A 13,289-nucleotide genomic window follows, 5' to 3' on the forward strand; every position below is an offset into this window, starting at 1 on the left:
ATGTAAAAAAAATGACAAGTCATGCTTAAAGTTATTTTGATAATAAAGTAAGTCACAAATAAAATAAATGATATTTTTATAATTTTTTAAATAAGACAAATGATTAAATATTATAAGCATAAAAGCCAAATATATTAGAGAATATTTAAAAGCTATAAAATAATTTATTTTGGAACTGAGGTGGTTACGGTCGTTGGCTCGTTGCACACTCCTCGGCTAGCTCCCAACAAACGCCCCTTAAAGGCTTATTACTAAACCCCTACCTGCAGCTTTGTCAGAGCCCCACTTCTCCCCTCCCTCCTCGCCGCGGAGATTTCCTCGCCGCCCCCCTCCAAGATTGCTTCTACCGATTTCTCTCGAGGATTTCGGATCGCTGGAGCTAGCTAGTGCGAATCCATGGAGGCGGGAGCTGCGGATCTCGGTGAGTAAGCTGGCGAATTTTCCCCGTGCCCCATTTCGCCCATTTCGCTTGTTGGTGGGAGGATTTCTTATTTCTGTTAGCTCGTTCGGTTGATGAGGGGTGGGGTTTGCTGTTCGTGGCTGTGATCCTGGGGATCTCTGCTTGGGGCGACGAGGATCTTGGTGCTGTGAAGGATTGGAATTTTTTTTTCTTTTTTTGTGACCGTTTCTTTTTGTTTTTGTTTGTTTCGCCGGAGCAGGATCTCTGTCGGGGATGTCGCCGGCGACCCCCGACATTGGCAGGAAGCCGGCGGCGCGGCGGGCGAAGGCAGGCGCGAGTGGCTCCTCTCGTTCCTCTGTGTCAGCCGCTACGCCGGATTGGAGGTTCGGCGTCGTCAAGGTGGGGGGCGGCGACCTCGGCTCAGCTCCGTCGGTCGCTGGGGAGCGACCTCAGGCGGAGGGGAAGGCGAGGGAGGAGGAATGCGCGTCCAGTACCCAGGAGTCCACCGTCTCGCCGCCGGTGAGCCGCTGCTGTGACGGGACTGCGCAGCAGGAATCCAACACGCAGGATTCCGCCGCCTCGCCGCCGCTGGTGACCGAATGCGGCGACAAGAATGCCCAGCAGGAGTCCAGCACTCAGGAGTCCACCACCTCGCCGCTGATCAGCGAATGTGGCGACAAGGTTACGCAGCAGGAAGGTGCTGCCAGTGTGATCCCTACGCCGGAGAAAGTGGAGGATACCCCTTGGAGACCGAGGAAGAGGTCCAAGAAGGGGATGACTCGACTCAAGGTGTTCAAAGATGAATCGATGAAGCGCGGGGGCAGGGCGACCCCAAGGACAGTGACACCTGTTAAAACTAAGACGAAGAGGAAAGCTAAGGAGAATGCTAGGCAGCCACGTTATGTTAGCGGTGGCAAGTCAGCGAGGAGAAAGTTGGACTTTGAAGATGATCGGGTGACCGTTGAAGGCGATAGGGAATTCAGCAGAGCCCAATTGATGGAGGATTTGAGGTGCCTCGCCAAGGTTCATGGTTTGTGCAATGATCTGGGTGCAGGCAATGGAAGCAAGAAGGGCAGGAAAAGAAAAAAGATGAGTGGAGAACACCAGGACAATGGCGAATTGGCCATTGTGCCTTTCCAGAAGACCCCAGCTGCCGCATCATCATCTGAGTTGGTTCCAATTCAGAATTCTACAGAACTTGCTATTGTAAACCACAAAAACCACATGAAGAACTTGCGGGCAAAGGTTTTGGGCCTTGATGAGAAGACATTACAAGTGTATGATGTTCTGAGGAAGTGGGATGAGACTGATAGTGAGAGTTTCGAAGGGTTGGACATTGGCAGCGGGCCTGAATGGGATGAAACACGACGGTATTTTGAACATTGCGTGGATGTGTTTATTGCTACTGTACATGGCTTATTGGGTAATGGTCCAGATTCCTTAATTTTTTTTCTCTTTTTTTCGTGGCTTCACATGTGTGCAGCACACAATAGAACATAAGATAGGATATAACAAGCCAAATGCACCACTAATTTGGTTTCTAGGCTGTGAGATATTTCAGTACGCACATCATATGAATGCATTCAACCTTTTATGTTCAAAATCTCTACTACATGACATTGTTTCCCTCACCCATCCTCTTAGAGTTTTGTTTCGAGTGAAAGTTAAAAGCACATAATATAAGTGGTATGCCATTGACTTGGATTAAGATTAATATTTGTGAACTCTTGAAAATAATTAAGCTAGTGCGGCTCACACAATATCTTATTTGGAAAATAAACTTATTGACTATCTAAAGTTCTAGCCAAGAGGACAAATTATTGGCAGTTTGTATTCCAGATTTTGAAATGCTTCACTTACATATCATTGACTGTTTTATTCTCAGCTTTTTAGTTTCTACTACGTACTAGCTTAGATCAAATTACTTAAAGATATAAGTCAAGATTCATTTTTTTGTGAGCAAACTTGTAAGCGCATGTATGAACATACAGATTGGGTAGGTCAAATCATTTAGTTCAGTTTTTGTGTGAATAACCGAAGAAATGAAATCATAAGGAATTTCCATAGTTGGTACAATAATTATTCCTGGTTAATAATTTTAATCCATAGTGCAATCTATCCACAACATATGCATAAGGATGAAATGAGTATTGGAATCCTCTGTTTCCATAAAACATGCAGGTTTAAATTGGATTATAAATCTAAACTACTTTTGTGTCAGGACCAAGAAGATTTTCTGAATGGGGAGGATCGGTGATGGACTCTGTTGTGGGTACGTTCCTTACGCAAAATGTTGCTGACAATTTATCAAGGTAAAACTGAGATGTGATCTGCTATTTACTTTACATTTTGTGATGGAGCGAATCTATGAGTTGCATTTCATGTTTCTTATTATCGTTTTCAATAAATATGCAGCACTGCTTTTATGAACCTGGCAGCAAAATTTCCTCCAACTAAGAGACATATTAATGCTGAAGTATGCTCAAATTTGTCTCCATTGATAGATGACATGAGACGGAAATTGAATTTGAATGAACAATCTAATGGTACTGATTCTGGTAATTCAGGTTTTACAAAACCTGACAATTTTGAGAAGGAGAATGGGTACAATAAGGAGCTAAAAGGTAATTATGGCCGAGACTACAAAATGGTTATAGAGAATTTTATAACTATTATGAAGAAACATAAACACAAAGACATCTCGACGTGGGACAATGAACGCCTTAAGAACATGGTGAAGAATAAATCTGGAACTCCAGTATGTTCCATAAATACCTTGAAAAAGTTTATAGCCACGTTGAAGCAGGAAGACACTTCTCATTGGGATAAGTTACGGGTGGAAGCATATAGTAAGGGATACAATAATATGAAGGGAACCAGAACAAGCGACTCAGTTGATTGGGAAGCTGTACTATGTGCGCCAGAAGTTGAGGTTGCAAAATGCATTGCTGAAAGGGGGCAACATTATGTTATGGCATTGCGGATACAGGTATAAGTTTGCAAGATACATTGGCATTTACTTGTTTGTAGAACTATCCAAACACTAGTGTAGCAGGAAGATATTTCTCAATACACTGTTCTGGAGATGAAGATACCCACATGTTGCAAAAATTAACTTAATCACCGTTTCAGATCATTTTTGGCCAACACATCAAATTCAAAATACTTATAATTTCAAAGATAGTTTGTTCATTTTAATATTGTCTAGTCATTACTAGTTAGTTAGTACCATTCTGTTAGGCATTTCAGTCACTGTTATTGTTTTCATATGTGTTTGTTGAAATAAGCTTTACTTACAGCATATCTACATACATGATACATTATCGCATACTAATGACATGTCCTACTAGTACTTTGCATTTAAACTATGGTTTTCAAATACCCTTGGGTTTGCCTTTGTGTGTGTGTGTGCGTGCGCGTGCATGCGCGTGAGGGCGTTGCCACAAGGGAAAGTTTTCGATCCCCTGTCATTTCTAGATTGTACTCGCATGTATTTGGTCGATTCCTTTTTCTCAGAAGAAAGATGTTTCATCTATTCATTGAGGTACTTGGGCCAACTGGCAAAGTTTTGCATGTCAAACCTATAAGTTCTCATAAATATGAAATACCAAACTATAATACTATGCAACAAGATAATTGTGCTAGTAGTTTCATTCCCATCATTACAAAGTTTGATTAGCTCACAAAATTGATCCCATCATTCCATTAATGTTCCCAAAAATGCTTTCTTGGATATATGCTATTATTAAGAATTAAAACTCGCAAGATATGTGGACAAAGAAGACTGGCATTGTAGCAGCACCAACAGATTCACTCTATGGCCCCCATCGTTTCACAGTTGCAACTGTGTATGAGCTAAAATTTGAATTTTAAAACTTACCTTTGGATTTGATTTTGTGCTTTTTCCATCCTGGTTTATTTTATAACCTTTTCTTTGAGTTGTTATGTACACGCATATAAAAGTTTTGCCTGCAAATTATTTTTCGTTTGCAAAAATGTTGATATTTTTGTAATTAGAAATGTTTCATGTCATTATTTTTTGATAATTTTACTATTGGTGCATTTAATAGATTAATGATCAACAGTTCAGTTTAGAGACCGTTTTGATATTTAATACCTTTTATTTTGTTATCAAGACAATGGTATGATTAAAAAATGAGAACATTGGTTCCATACCATCAAAAGTTTTTGAGTTCTGTTTTATACCATCAAAAGTTTGTGGTGCAGTTTAATACCTCAGTTTCCACTGTTAACTTTTGTAGCATTTCCGACTGGGTTCTGTTTGTATTTTCTTTTATTTTTTACTTTTTAGCACAAGGGGCATGGAAACTGATGATACTACCCTCCTTGCACTCGGTTGAGAGGTCGATGAGAGATGCACACGGACAAGGAGGCTTCTGCAGTTCTGCTAGAGGCATGGGATGAGCCTGCACAGACACCTTGCGAGGAGGCTTCTGCTCATGGCTGACCATTGAGGAGGTCACCTTTGAACTCATTGCTGTTCTCTGCTCACCCAGCCTGAGAAAATCCTGTTCTTTTTCATGTCTCGATATTCTGGAGGAGAATACAACTGGGGTATCCGTATCTTTGGCTTTGTGTAGTGAATTAGAGTACGATGTTTCTTGTCTCCGTTTCTGTTGCCTGTGTGCATGTTTGCCTGCATTTTAATGCCACTGGTGAAATTACAGACAGAAAACGTGGGGATAACGAAATCACGCTATGGCGAGGATGACATCCAAAAGATTGCTGCTTTTGGAACAAGCTAGGCAGTGGGAAATAAGTTGGTGGTGCGGATGGACTTGATGGCGGACAATGGGAAGCCTAGGAGAAGTGAGGTGAACATAAGGAAGGGGATAGCAGCAAGCCTGTGTCCCTCTGGCTCTGACATGAGATGGAAGGGCACTGTTGTCCTTCTTAATGGCACAAACCCAAAAGTGGACGGAAATGATATAAAAAGCAATAATGGATACTTTGACTCTTTGAGTGGTATTAAAGTGCACCACAAACTTTCAATGGTATAAAACAAAAAGTCAATTTTTTTGTTAGCATAGAACCAAATTTCCCCTTAAAAATATGTTTTATAACAAGAAAATGATTGAAACAAGCTGGGCCTCCTTATTCTTGGAAAATAAAGCATTTGCCTCTTTTTTGCATGAGTCAATAATTACCTATAATATTTTGATTTTAGCACCATTATCAGTGAACAATCATCTTTTCATGTAAGCTATGTTTTCATATTATTGGAAATATCACCATATTTTATCTCTCCCTCTTGTGCATTTGACAAACAATGCTAAAAGTATCCCTTTTCCTTTGGCAGGCATTTCTCATGCGTGTAAAGAAAGATCATGGAACTTTTGATCTGGATTGGCTTAGATATGTACCACGTGAAAGTGCAAAGTATGGACATATTTCACAAAATTTATACTATTTTCAGCATGTTTTTTTAATACTATGTACCACATGAAAGTGCGAAGCATGTCCTTTTTCAAGTCAAACTGACAAGGAAATAGCTCCAATGTTACTTCTATATTTTAATTTGTACAATTGGAAATATTGATCTGTTCTGTATATAATTCTATAACTATTTCGCATATTTGTTATCTTGAACTTCAGAAGTATTATTGAAGGAGTACCGTGGAACTTGTTGTAGGAGCTTCTATCAAGCTAGCTAAAAAGAACAATTCATACTTGTCCACTGTGTTACATGCACTGTATTTTACTTGTTTCTTTTTTTTTTGTGGGCATTAGAAATTACCTTCTCAGTGTTCTGGGGCTTGGAGATAAAAGTGTTGATTGCATCCGTCTTTTGTCATTGAAGCATAAAGCATTCCCAGTAAGTTATATATATATTTGTAAACGAAAATCAAATGCTGCCATACATTTCATTGATCAATATCTTGACAAGACTGCATGCTCCTTTCAGGTTGATGTCAATGTAGCTCGCATAGTCACAAGGCTAGGATGGGTCAAACTTCAACCCTTGCCATTTTCTGCTGAGTTCCATTTAGTTGGCTTGTAAGCTTGGCCTCACCCAAATTTGTAAACAACGTTTACAATTATCTGTTTATATACTTTTTCCTTTCGGTGAAGGTATCCAATCATGCGTGATGTGCAGAAATATTTATGGCCTCGGTTGTGTACCATTTCTAAGGAAAAATTGTAAGTCAAAAGGTTCTCTAAAAATATTTGGCATCTCTTTAGTTTCTGGCATACCATCTGACAAACCTGACACAATAGGTATGAACTGCACTGCCTCATGATAACTTTTGGAAAGGTATGCATATATATTGCAGTGATAAGCACGAATTTTGCATCACTTTAGCCACAGAAATATTTACTTTGTCAGTATTGATGGTGTATTTTTCCTTTATACAGACAATCTGCACAAAAGTAAGTCCAAATTGCAGTGCTTGCCCTTTCAGTGCAAAATGCAAATACTACAACAGTTCACTTGCCAGGTATGTTTCATATACTGTGAAGTCATTTACTTAAGTAAATTACTACAGTGAACTATTATGGTCTGTAGCATCCTCTACTTCAGCTTAAGTAGCAGCCCTTGAATGAATTAATTAATCAGTACTGTGTTGTAAACTATCACTGTTAAGAGTATGTTCTTTTGTTGAATGATTTGCCCCTATCTACTCTAGTCTATGCATGAAATATACCTTTTCACTTTTGGAATTATTGAAAACTATAATTAGAAACATGAAATGCAACAGATAGATTCTCTCCAGCACAAACATGTAGCGTACATTTTTTTTAATAGAGAAGGGTATTTTTTACCCTTTTAAAATTGGAAACTTAGCCCCTCAAATAACCCAAACTGAAATTCGCTTCTATGGAGACTTGAATTCAGTACCTTGGATGCTACTAAAGTCATTGCAACCACTAGGCTATATGCCCTTTCACATGTAAAGTACATACCAGATTGGGTCTTAGTTTTGCCTTGATAAATTGTCGACAACATTTCGACTATTCCATTAAACTGGCAACACAACTAAATTGTAGGCCACCCTTTATCTAAGGTAGGCAAATCAATCACATAATGCAACTTAGAGAGTAATAAAACAGAAGTCGCCCTGAATGTTGTAAACTTAGATTTGCCACTATGTAATAACAAGGGTAGTCTTAGTTATCATAAGATATCAACCAGTTGATCTTTTTTTTTTCTTTGGTCACATTTAAAATAAAATACCGAATCATGACACTAGGCTGTTACCAGAGCATCACTCCCTCCTGCAGAGGAGCATGCACATGAACATGGCGAAGATCAAGCAAGCACTGTTACTCCTGGAAGCCTCTTGCTTTCAAATGTTAGTCACATACCAGGTTCTCCATATGTATGGCACCCGCAAATCGAAATAAGCATGCCCGCAGGAAGAGAATCCATCTGTAACAGTGAGCCCATTATTGAGATGCCTCTGAGTCCAGAATATGAATATGGAGAATCACCTAATGAGCAAGAACCATATGAAGATGATCTTTGTGATATTGAAGATATTATACCAGAAATACCATATGACATCGAAGTAGATCTGTTAAAGCATATGATAAACAATGGCTCCTGGACACCAAACTCTGGAAAAGACTTGGCCTTGGTTAATCCACGACATGCTTCTGTTCAAAACAGAAGGTTGAGAAACACAGGGCGTCTTAGAACAGAGCACAATGCGTATGTGACAATATTATTTGTATACTTATATATTAGCCTGAAAAATCGAAAGTATCTTACTAAGCTTGGTTACTTATTGTTGCAGGTACGTCCTCCCAGATGATCATGCAATCTTGGAAGAGGTATGCTGTATGCATGAGACTGTGATTCCTTTAACTTGTACTGCAATTATGAAATATATTTTACTTTCTTGATGGCATCACTAGTTTAGTGACTGGTTTGCAATGTCAGTTTGAAGAGAGAGTTCCAGAAGATCCATGTCCTTATCTTCTAATTGTTATTTCTTGTCCTGATGAGTACACAGTGAAAGGCACAATTCTGGTGAGCAACCACGTGTTTGGAACATACTTTACATTTTGTTATAACTGTGAAGTGCAGTGTAAAAGATAATATTACCCTCAAATCTCAAGGAACATTGGCTCATTAAACAGACTAAAATGTCAGATTAGAATTTTTGAGATATGCATATCTGCATGAAACAACGTTGGTATGGTATTGTACCAAAGAGCACTTTTTTAGGTACCACTGTTTTTTATATAAAATTTAGTACCTCTTGATACCGTAGATACTTGGTGTCAAATTTTACATAGAAAACAGTGATACCTCATGGTATTTCCTCAAGGATAGAAAAAAGCTCCATACCAAAAGTTACAAATATTGAGGTAAATAGCTACATCCATCTGATTTACTGATGATTGACAATATGGCAATTTATGAGCTGGAACCCTTGGAATCTAAATATAAAAAAAAATTCCATTTGAATTTATGTGACCATATCACATTGTTGACTTACAGAGATTCAATTATAGGTTTTCTCCTTTTTGATTATTTTTTTGCACTCACTGTTGAGCAGATACCCTGTCGGACAGCAACCAGAGGAAAGTTTCCGTTGAATGGTACCTACTTTCAGGATCATGAGGTATGCAGCATTTGATCCTTTCCACTCCAATTTCATTTGATGTGCATTTACTAGTTTAAGATGAAGACCATATTGGATAGACACTGATCTGGTATGTCCTACTCTTTACAGGTTTTTGCAGATAACTCATCTAGTCATTGCCCGATTACCATCCCTAGAGAATGTATCTGGAACTTAGATAGATGCATTGTGTACTTTGGTTCATCGATACACTCAATCACAAGAGGTATTTATGCTGAAAAGGCAAACCTGAGATTCATGAAGTAATTGCTTTGGCTGATACTAAGTTGAAATAATCATCAATTTCAGGTCAAACAAAGGAAGACATTCAGGACTGCTTCAAGAAAGGTACCAAGTGATTGTGAATTTATTCCATTTTTATGTTTGTCTTCGACAGTCTAATAGCATTTAGATACTGAATATCCTTGGTATCTTACGACTAAAAGATAAGTGTAGCTAAAACATAAGGCCCTGTTTGAATAGAGGGGATTGGAATTCAGTAAATTAAAGTATATCTAAAACATAAGGCCCTGTTTGGATACTGGTGATTGGGATTCAGTAAATTAAGGACATGTTTGGGGGAGCTTAAGATTTTGAGAAACAACTGTTAGCTTCTTAGATTCTAGAAAAGTTGGGTTTTCCAGCTTCTGGCTTTTAGTTCATTTCCTAGATTCTATAACTATATATTCTCAGAAGCCGAGTGATGTTTAGGTGAGCTTCTGACTTCTAGAGATTCTGTCAGAAGTTGATGTTTAGGTGAGCTTCTGAGTTCTAGAGATTCTGTCAGAAGTTGCAGCTATCAAAAGCTCCCTCCAAACAGGGTCAAAGTATAGTTTGAAGTTGAACTAAACTAAAAAATTTCTAAAGCTGTGTTATAGCTCAAACAGCTGGAGGCCACAGGCCAGGGATAAATCAGTGGGCCTGACGAAATTCCTACTGAAAGCGCATGCATCTGCTTGACTGCTTGTGCATAATTATGGGCATAATAATTTAAACCCAGTTTGGTGGGATCATTGAACCCACAGCTCCACCACTGCACTAAGATGTTTTTTTCTATATGGCATTGTCTGATTATTTTTCTTATATGACTTTACAATTTATGTTACACGATATTTTTTTTTGCAGGATATATTTGTGTTAGAGGATTTGATCGGAACACACGATACCCAAAGCCATTATGCACAACATTACATGCCACCCGTGAAAGGAACAAAGCAGGTGAAAATAGCCGGAAGAGGACCAAGACATCACAAGAGGGGAAGATTGATGATAAATCATCTTCGGCAGAAAAATAACTGATATATATATATATCACCATTAACACTGTGTACAAATTGTAGTTGGAAGCCTCTGTTAGTATATCCTACTTAGGAGAAGTAGATCAGTAGATGGCATGGTTAGGGCGGCCAGGTGAGTAAATATTGGTTGAGATCTCTTCAAGGATGCTGACATTAGCCTTGTATATGCCAATTTCCTTTCTTTTTATGTGTAAGCAATCCATCCCTTCTTTATGTACTGGATCATGTCTGACACTTCTGTGGGTGTTCAAGCCTGATTGTTTTGTGCCGACATAGATCTTTCTATTATTTGGCTGATGCTAATTAACTCCCTTACATTGTCATCATGGCTCAGGAGGATGGTCCAGTTCTCAGACTCTGCAGTCCGCAAATATAGATCGTAATTTTGATTTAGTCTGAACCCTCGGATTATATTCACTGTTTTTTTTCTTTCTGACGCGACGTCATCGTCAGTAAAACCGGATTAAACTCATCGTTTGTTTCCCTGATTGGGTCAGATTACAAAGTTTGGCTTGGTTGTTGTTTTTTTTCTTTTGAAGTTTCAGTTTATCCTTCTCACATCGTTTATTTAGTCGTTGTTCAATTGTCTTTGATGGGAAATTCACGGAATACCCAGATCGTTTGGTCATCCTGTCATTAGGGGTGGATAAAAAGCTTGAAGCTTTGGCTTGGATCGACTCGTATCATGCTCAACTTGGATCAGCTTAAACTCGTAATCTTAAATGAGTCGAGCTGAGCTGGGTTTTTAGCTCGTGAGCTTGCTCATTTAACTCGTTAGTACTGAATATCACTGTATTTTTATATATTTAGAGCATATTACTTAGAGCATCTCCAACAAGAGGCTAATATGAGTTTCAAAAATTAAATTTTGACATTAGAGACTAAATGCACACTCCAACGGATGCCCAAAAGCACTCCCAAACTTTTAGCATCCCCAAGCATATGTACTTTTTGAGCTAAATTTTAGCCTTCTATCGGGGTTTCCAATACAACAATTCGTCACCCTTGGGAACGATCACGGCTATTGCCACCATCTCCCTCCCGGTCAGCTTCACGGCTAGTCGATAGATTTTGCTAGTTGATGTACCTAAATAGGAGTTTTATGATATAGGGATTGCAACCTAAAAAATATATTGATGTAGCACACTAAAGTATTGTAACAAATATATACTAGCTCATAAAGTTTTTGTGCACATAAGCAGAATGATTAGGGCCACTGTTGGAGATGGGGATGTTTTTTGACCCCAAAATTTATTGGCTAAGCCCCAATCCAGGATTTTTAGGAACTAATTTTTAGCCTCCTATTGGAGATGCTCTTAAGCATCTCTAACAAGAGGCCAATATGATTCCTAAAAATTAAATTTTGGCATTAAAGGATAAAAATAGACTCCAACAGGTACCCAAAAATACTCCTAAAATTTTAGCACCCCCAAGCATCAGTGTATTTTTACCCAAATTTTGGCCTTGTCATGTGACTCCCAATCTCATGTTTCGGCGCCATTTTTTTTCACTGCCGCCATTTTTTCATTCCGTCCGCGCGCGAGATAACAGATCCATCGTCGTCATCTTGTGCTATCTCATGTCATGTACCTAGAGTTAGAATTCTATTATTGAACATTTGCCAATTCTAAAATATCCTTGGATGTAATATATATTTTTGAATTCTGAATGAGTTGTCAGTATTATTATGTTTGACTCGTGCATATGCTGAAATGGTTGTTGCAAAGGGCCCCAATGATGAATTGGCATATTTAAAGTTTTTGGGACTATATTTTTAGGCACCTCTTGGAGATGAGAATGTTTTTTGAGCCCAAAATTTATTGGCTAACCCCCAATCCATAATTTTGGGACTATATTTTTAGGCACCTATTGGAGATGCTTACATCCAAACTATTATATTTAGCGAGTAATTTGTTAGTTATTGTCTATTTTTATGTTAATATATAATAAAATAATAAATTTATAAATTATAGAGATAATTATTTAAATAAGATTTAGCTTGTTAATGAGCCTAACGAGCTTAACAAGCCAACACATGTGAGCCGACCGAGTTAGCCTTTTAGCTCGTTAATATTAACGAGTCAAACCAAGGTGTCTCGTTAAGATAGCGAGCCCAAATAAGCCGCGAACTGACTCGTTATCCACCCCAAACTGCCAGTGCCCTACACCACTTTAAACAACATGCTCCATGATTTTGTAGGATCAACGGCACCTGTACCATAAGCATCACAATAGCAATGTCATTACAGCTACTAAATATGTTCAAGCGTTCACGGAAGCAGAACCACAGTACTTAAAACACGTCGCAAAGTACTACACTTTTTTAAGATATATGATTAATTTGTGTTCATTGCAAACAGACGTAGACTACTAAAATACTTTCACTCATGCCTTTTCTATAAGCAACGCTTGAATCTACAATCCTTACAAAATGTCAACCGTAAACTACCCGAGTTTGTCAAAACCAATTTGGCCAAAGATATGATCAACAATTTGTCTGACAGAAATGTGGTAAAATTTAGCTAGAAATTCATACACATGGGTTAAAGTGCTAATAATAAAAAAAATTATGGCCACCACCGGCCCTTCATCCCTCTATTCTAGTTCTGTTTGCTCTCTCTCTCTCTCCGCGAGTTCTACCCGGCGCCCCCTCCTAAAATCCCTCCAAATTCACTCAAAGTGGGAGCCCATCCCGCAAGTTCTATCTCAGGTTTTCTCTCATTTTTGCATTTGCATGTATTTGTATTGTCTACGTGGAGTATGTTGTTGTTGGAATATATGCTAATGAGGTTAATGGGGATGGATCGAGTACATCGGGGTGTATTTAGGGGTGGACAAAAAGCCCGGGCTCATGAGTTCGGCTTAGGTTTGGCTCGAGCTTGCAAAGCTTGGCTCGGCTCGAAAACTAAACGAGCCAAGCCCAAGCCGCTTCCATAGCTCGTTTGCAAATCAAGCCGAGTCCAAAGTGGCTCGCAAGCTGCTCGGTAGGTTTATTGA

General features: G+C 38.9%; 1 protein-coding gene across 2 annotated transcripts; it reads left to right on the top strand.

Annotated features, from left to right (window-relative positions):
* Nucleotides 1–283: 283 nt before the first annotated feature.
* On the top strand, nt 284–10,609 carry LOC102715183 (transcriptional activator DEMETER-like). 2 transcript variants are annotated; one of them, XM_006648583.3, is made up of 17 exons: nt 284–421; nt 660–1,823; nt 2,622–2,712; nt 2,816–3,389; nt 5,721–5,800; nt 6,152–6,236; nt 6,327–6,418; nt 6,494–6,562; nt 6,641–6,677; nt 6,779–6,861; nt 7,626–8,075; nt 8,161–8,197; nt 8,307–8,396; nt 8,929–8,994; nt 9,106–9,220; nt 9,304–9,342; nt 10,120–10,609. In XM_006648583.3, the coding sequence occupies exons 1-17, from the start codon at nt 397–399 to the stop codon at nt 10,287–10,289; spliced, it is 3,267 nt and encodes a 1,088-aa protein (XP_006648646.2). In that variant the 5' UTR covers nt 284–396; the 3' UTR covers nt 10,290–10,609. The 2 variants fall into 2 exon arrangements, with proteins under 2 accessions (XP_006648646.2, XP_015689455.1); XM_015833969.2 differs by lacking the exon at nt 7,626–8,075.
* The last annotated feature ends 2,680 nt before the right edge of the window (nt 10,610–13,289 follow it).

The sequence above is a fragment of the Oryza brachyantha genome, chromosome 2 (genome assembly GCF_000231095.2).
Source record: "Oryza brachyantha chromosome 2, ObraRS2, whole genome shotgun sequence".
Lineage (NCBI taxonomy): Eukaryota > Viridiplantae > Streptophyta > Magnoliopsida > Poales > Poaceae > Oryza > Oryza brachyantha.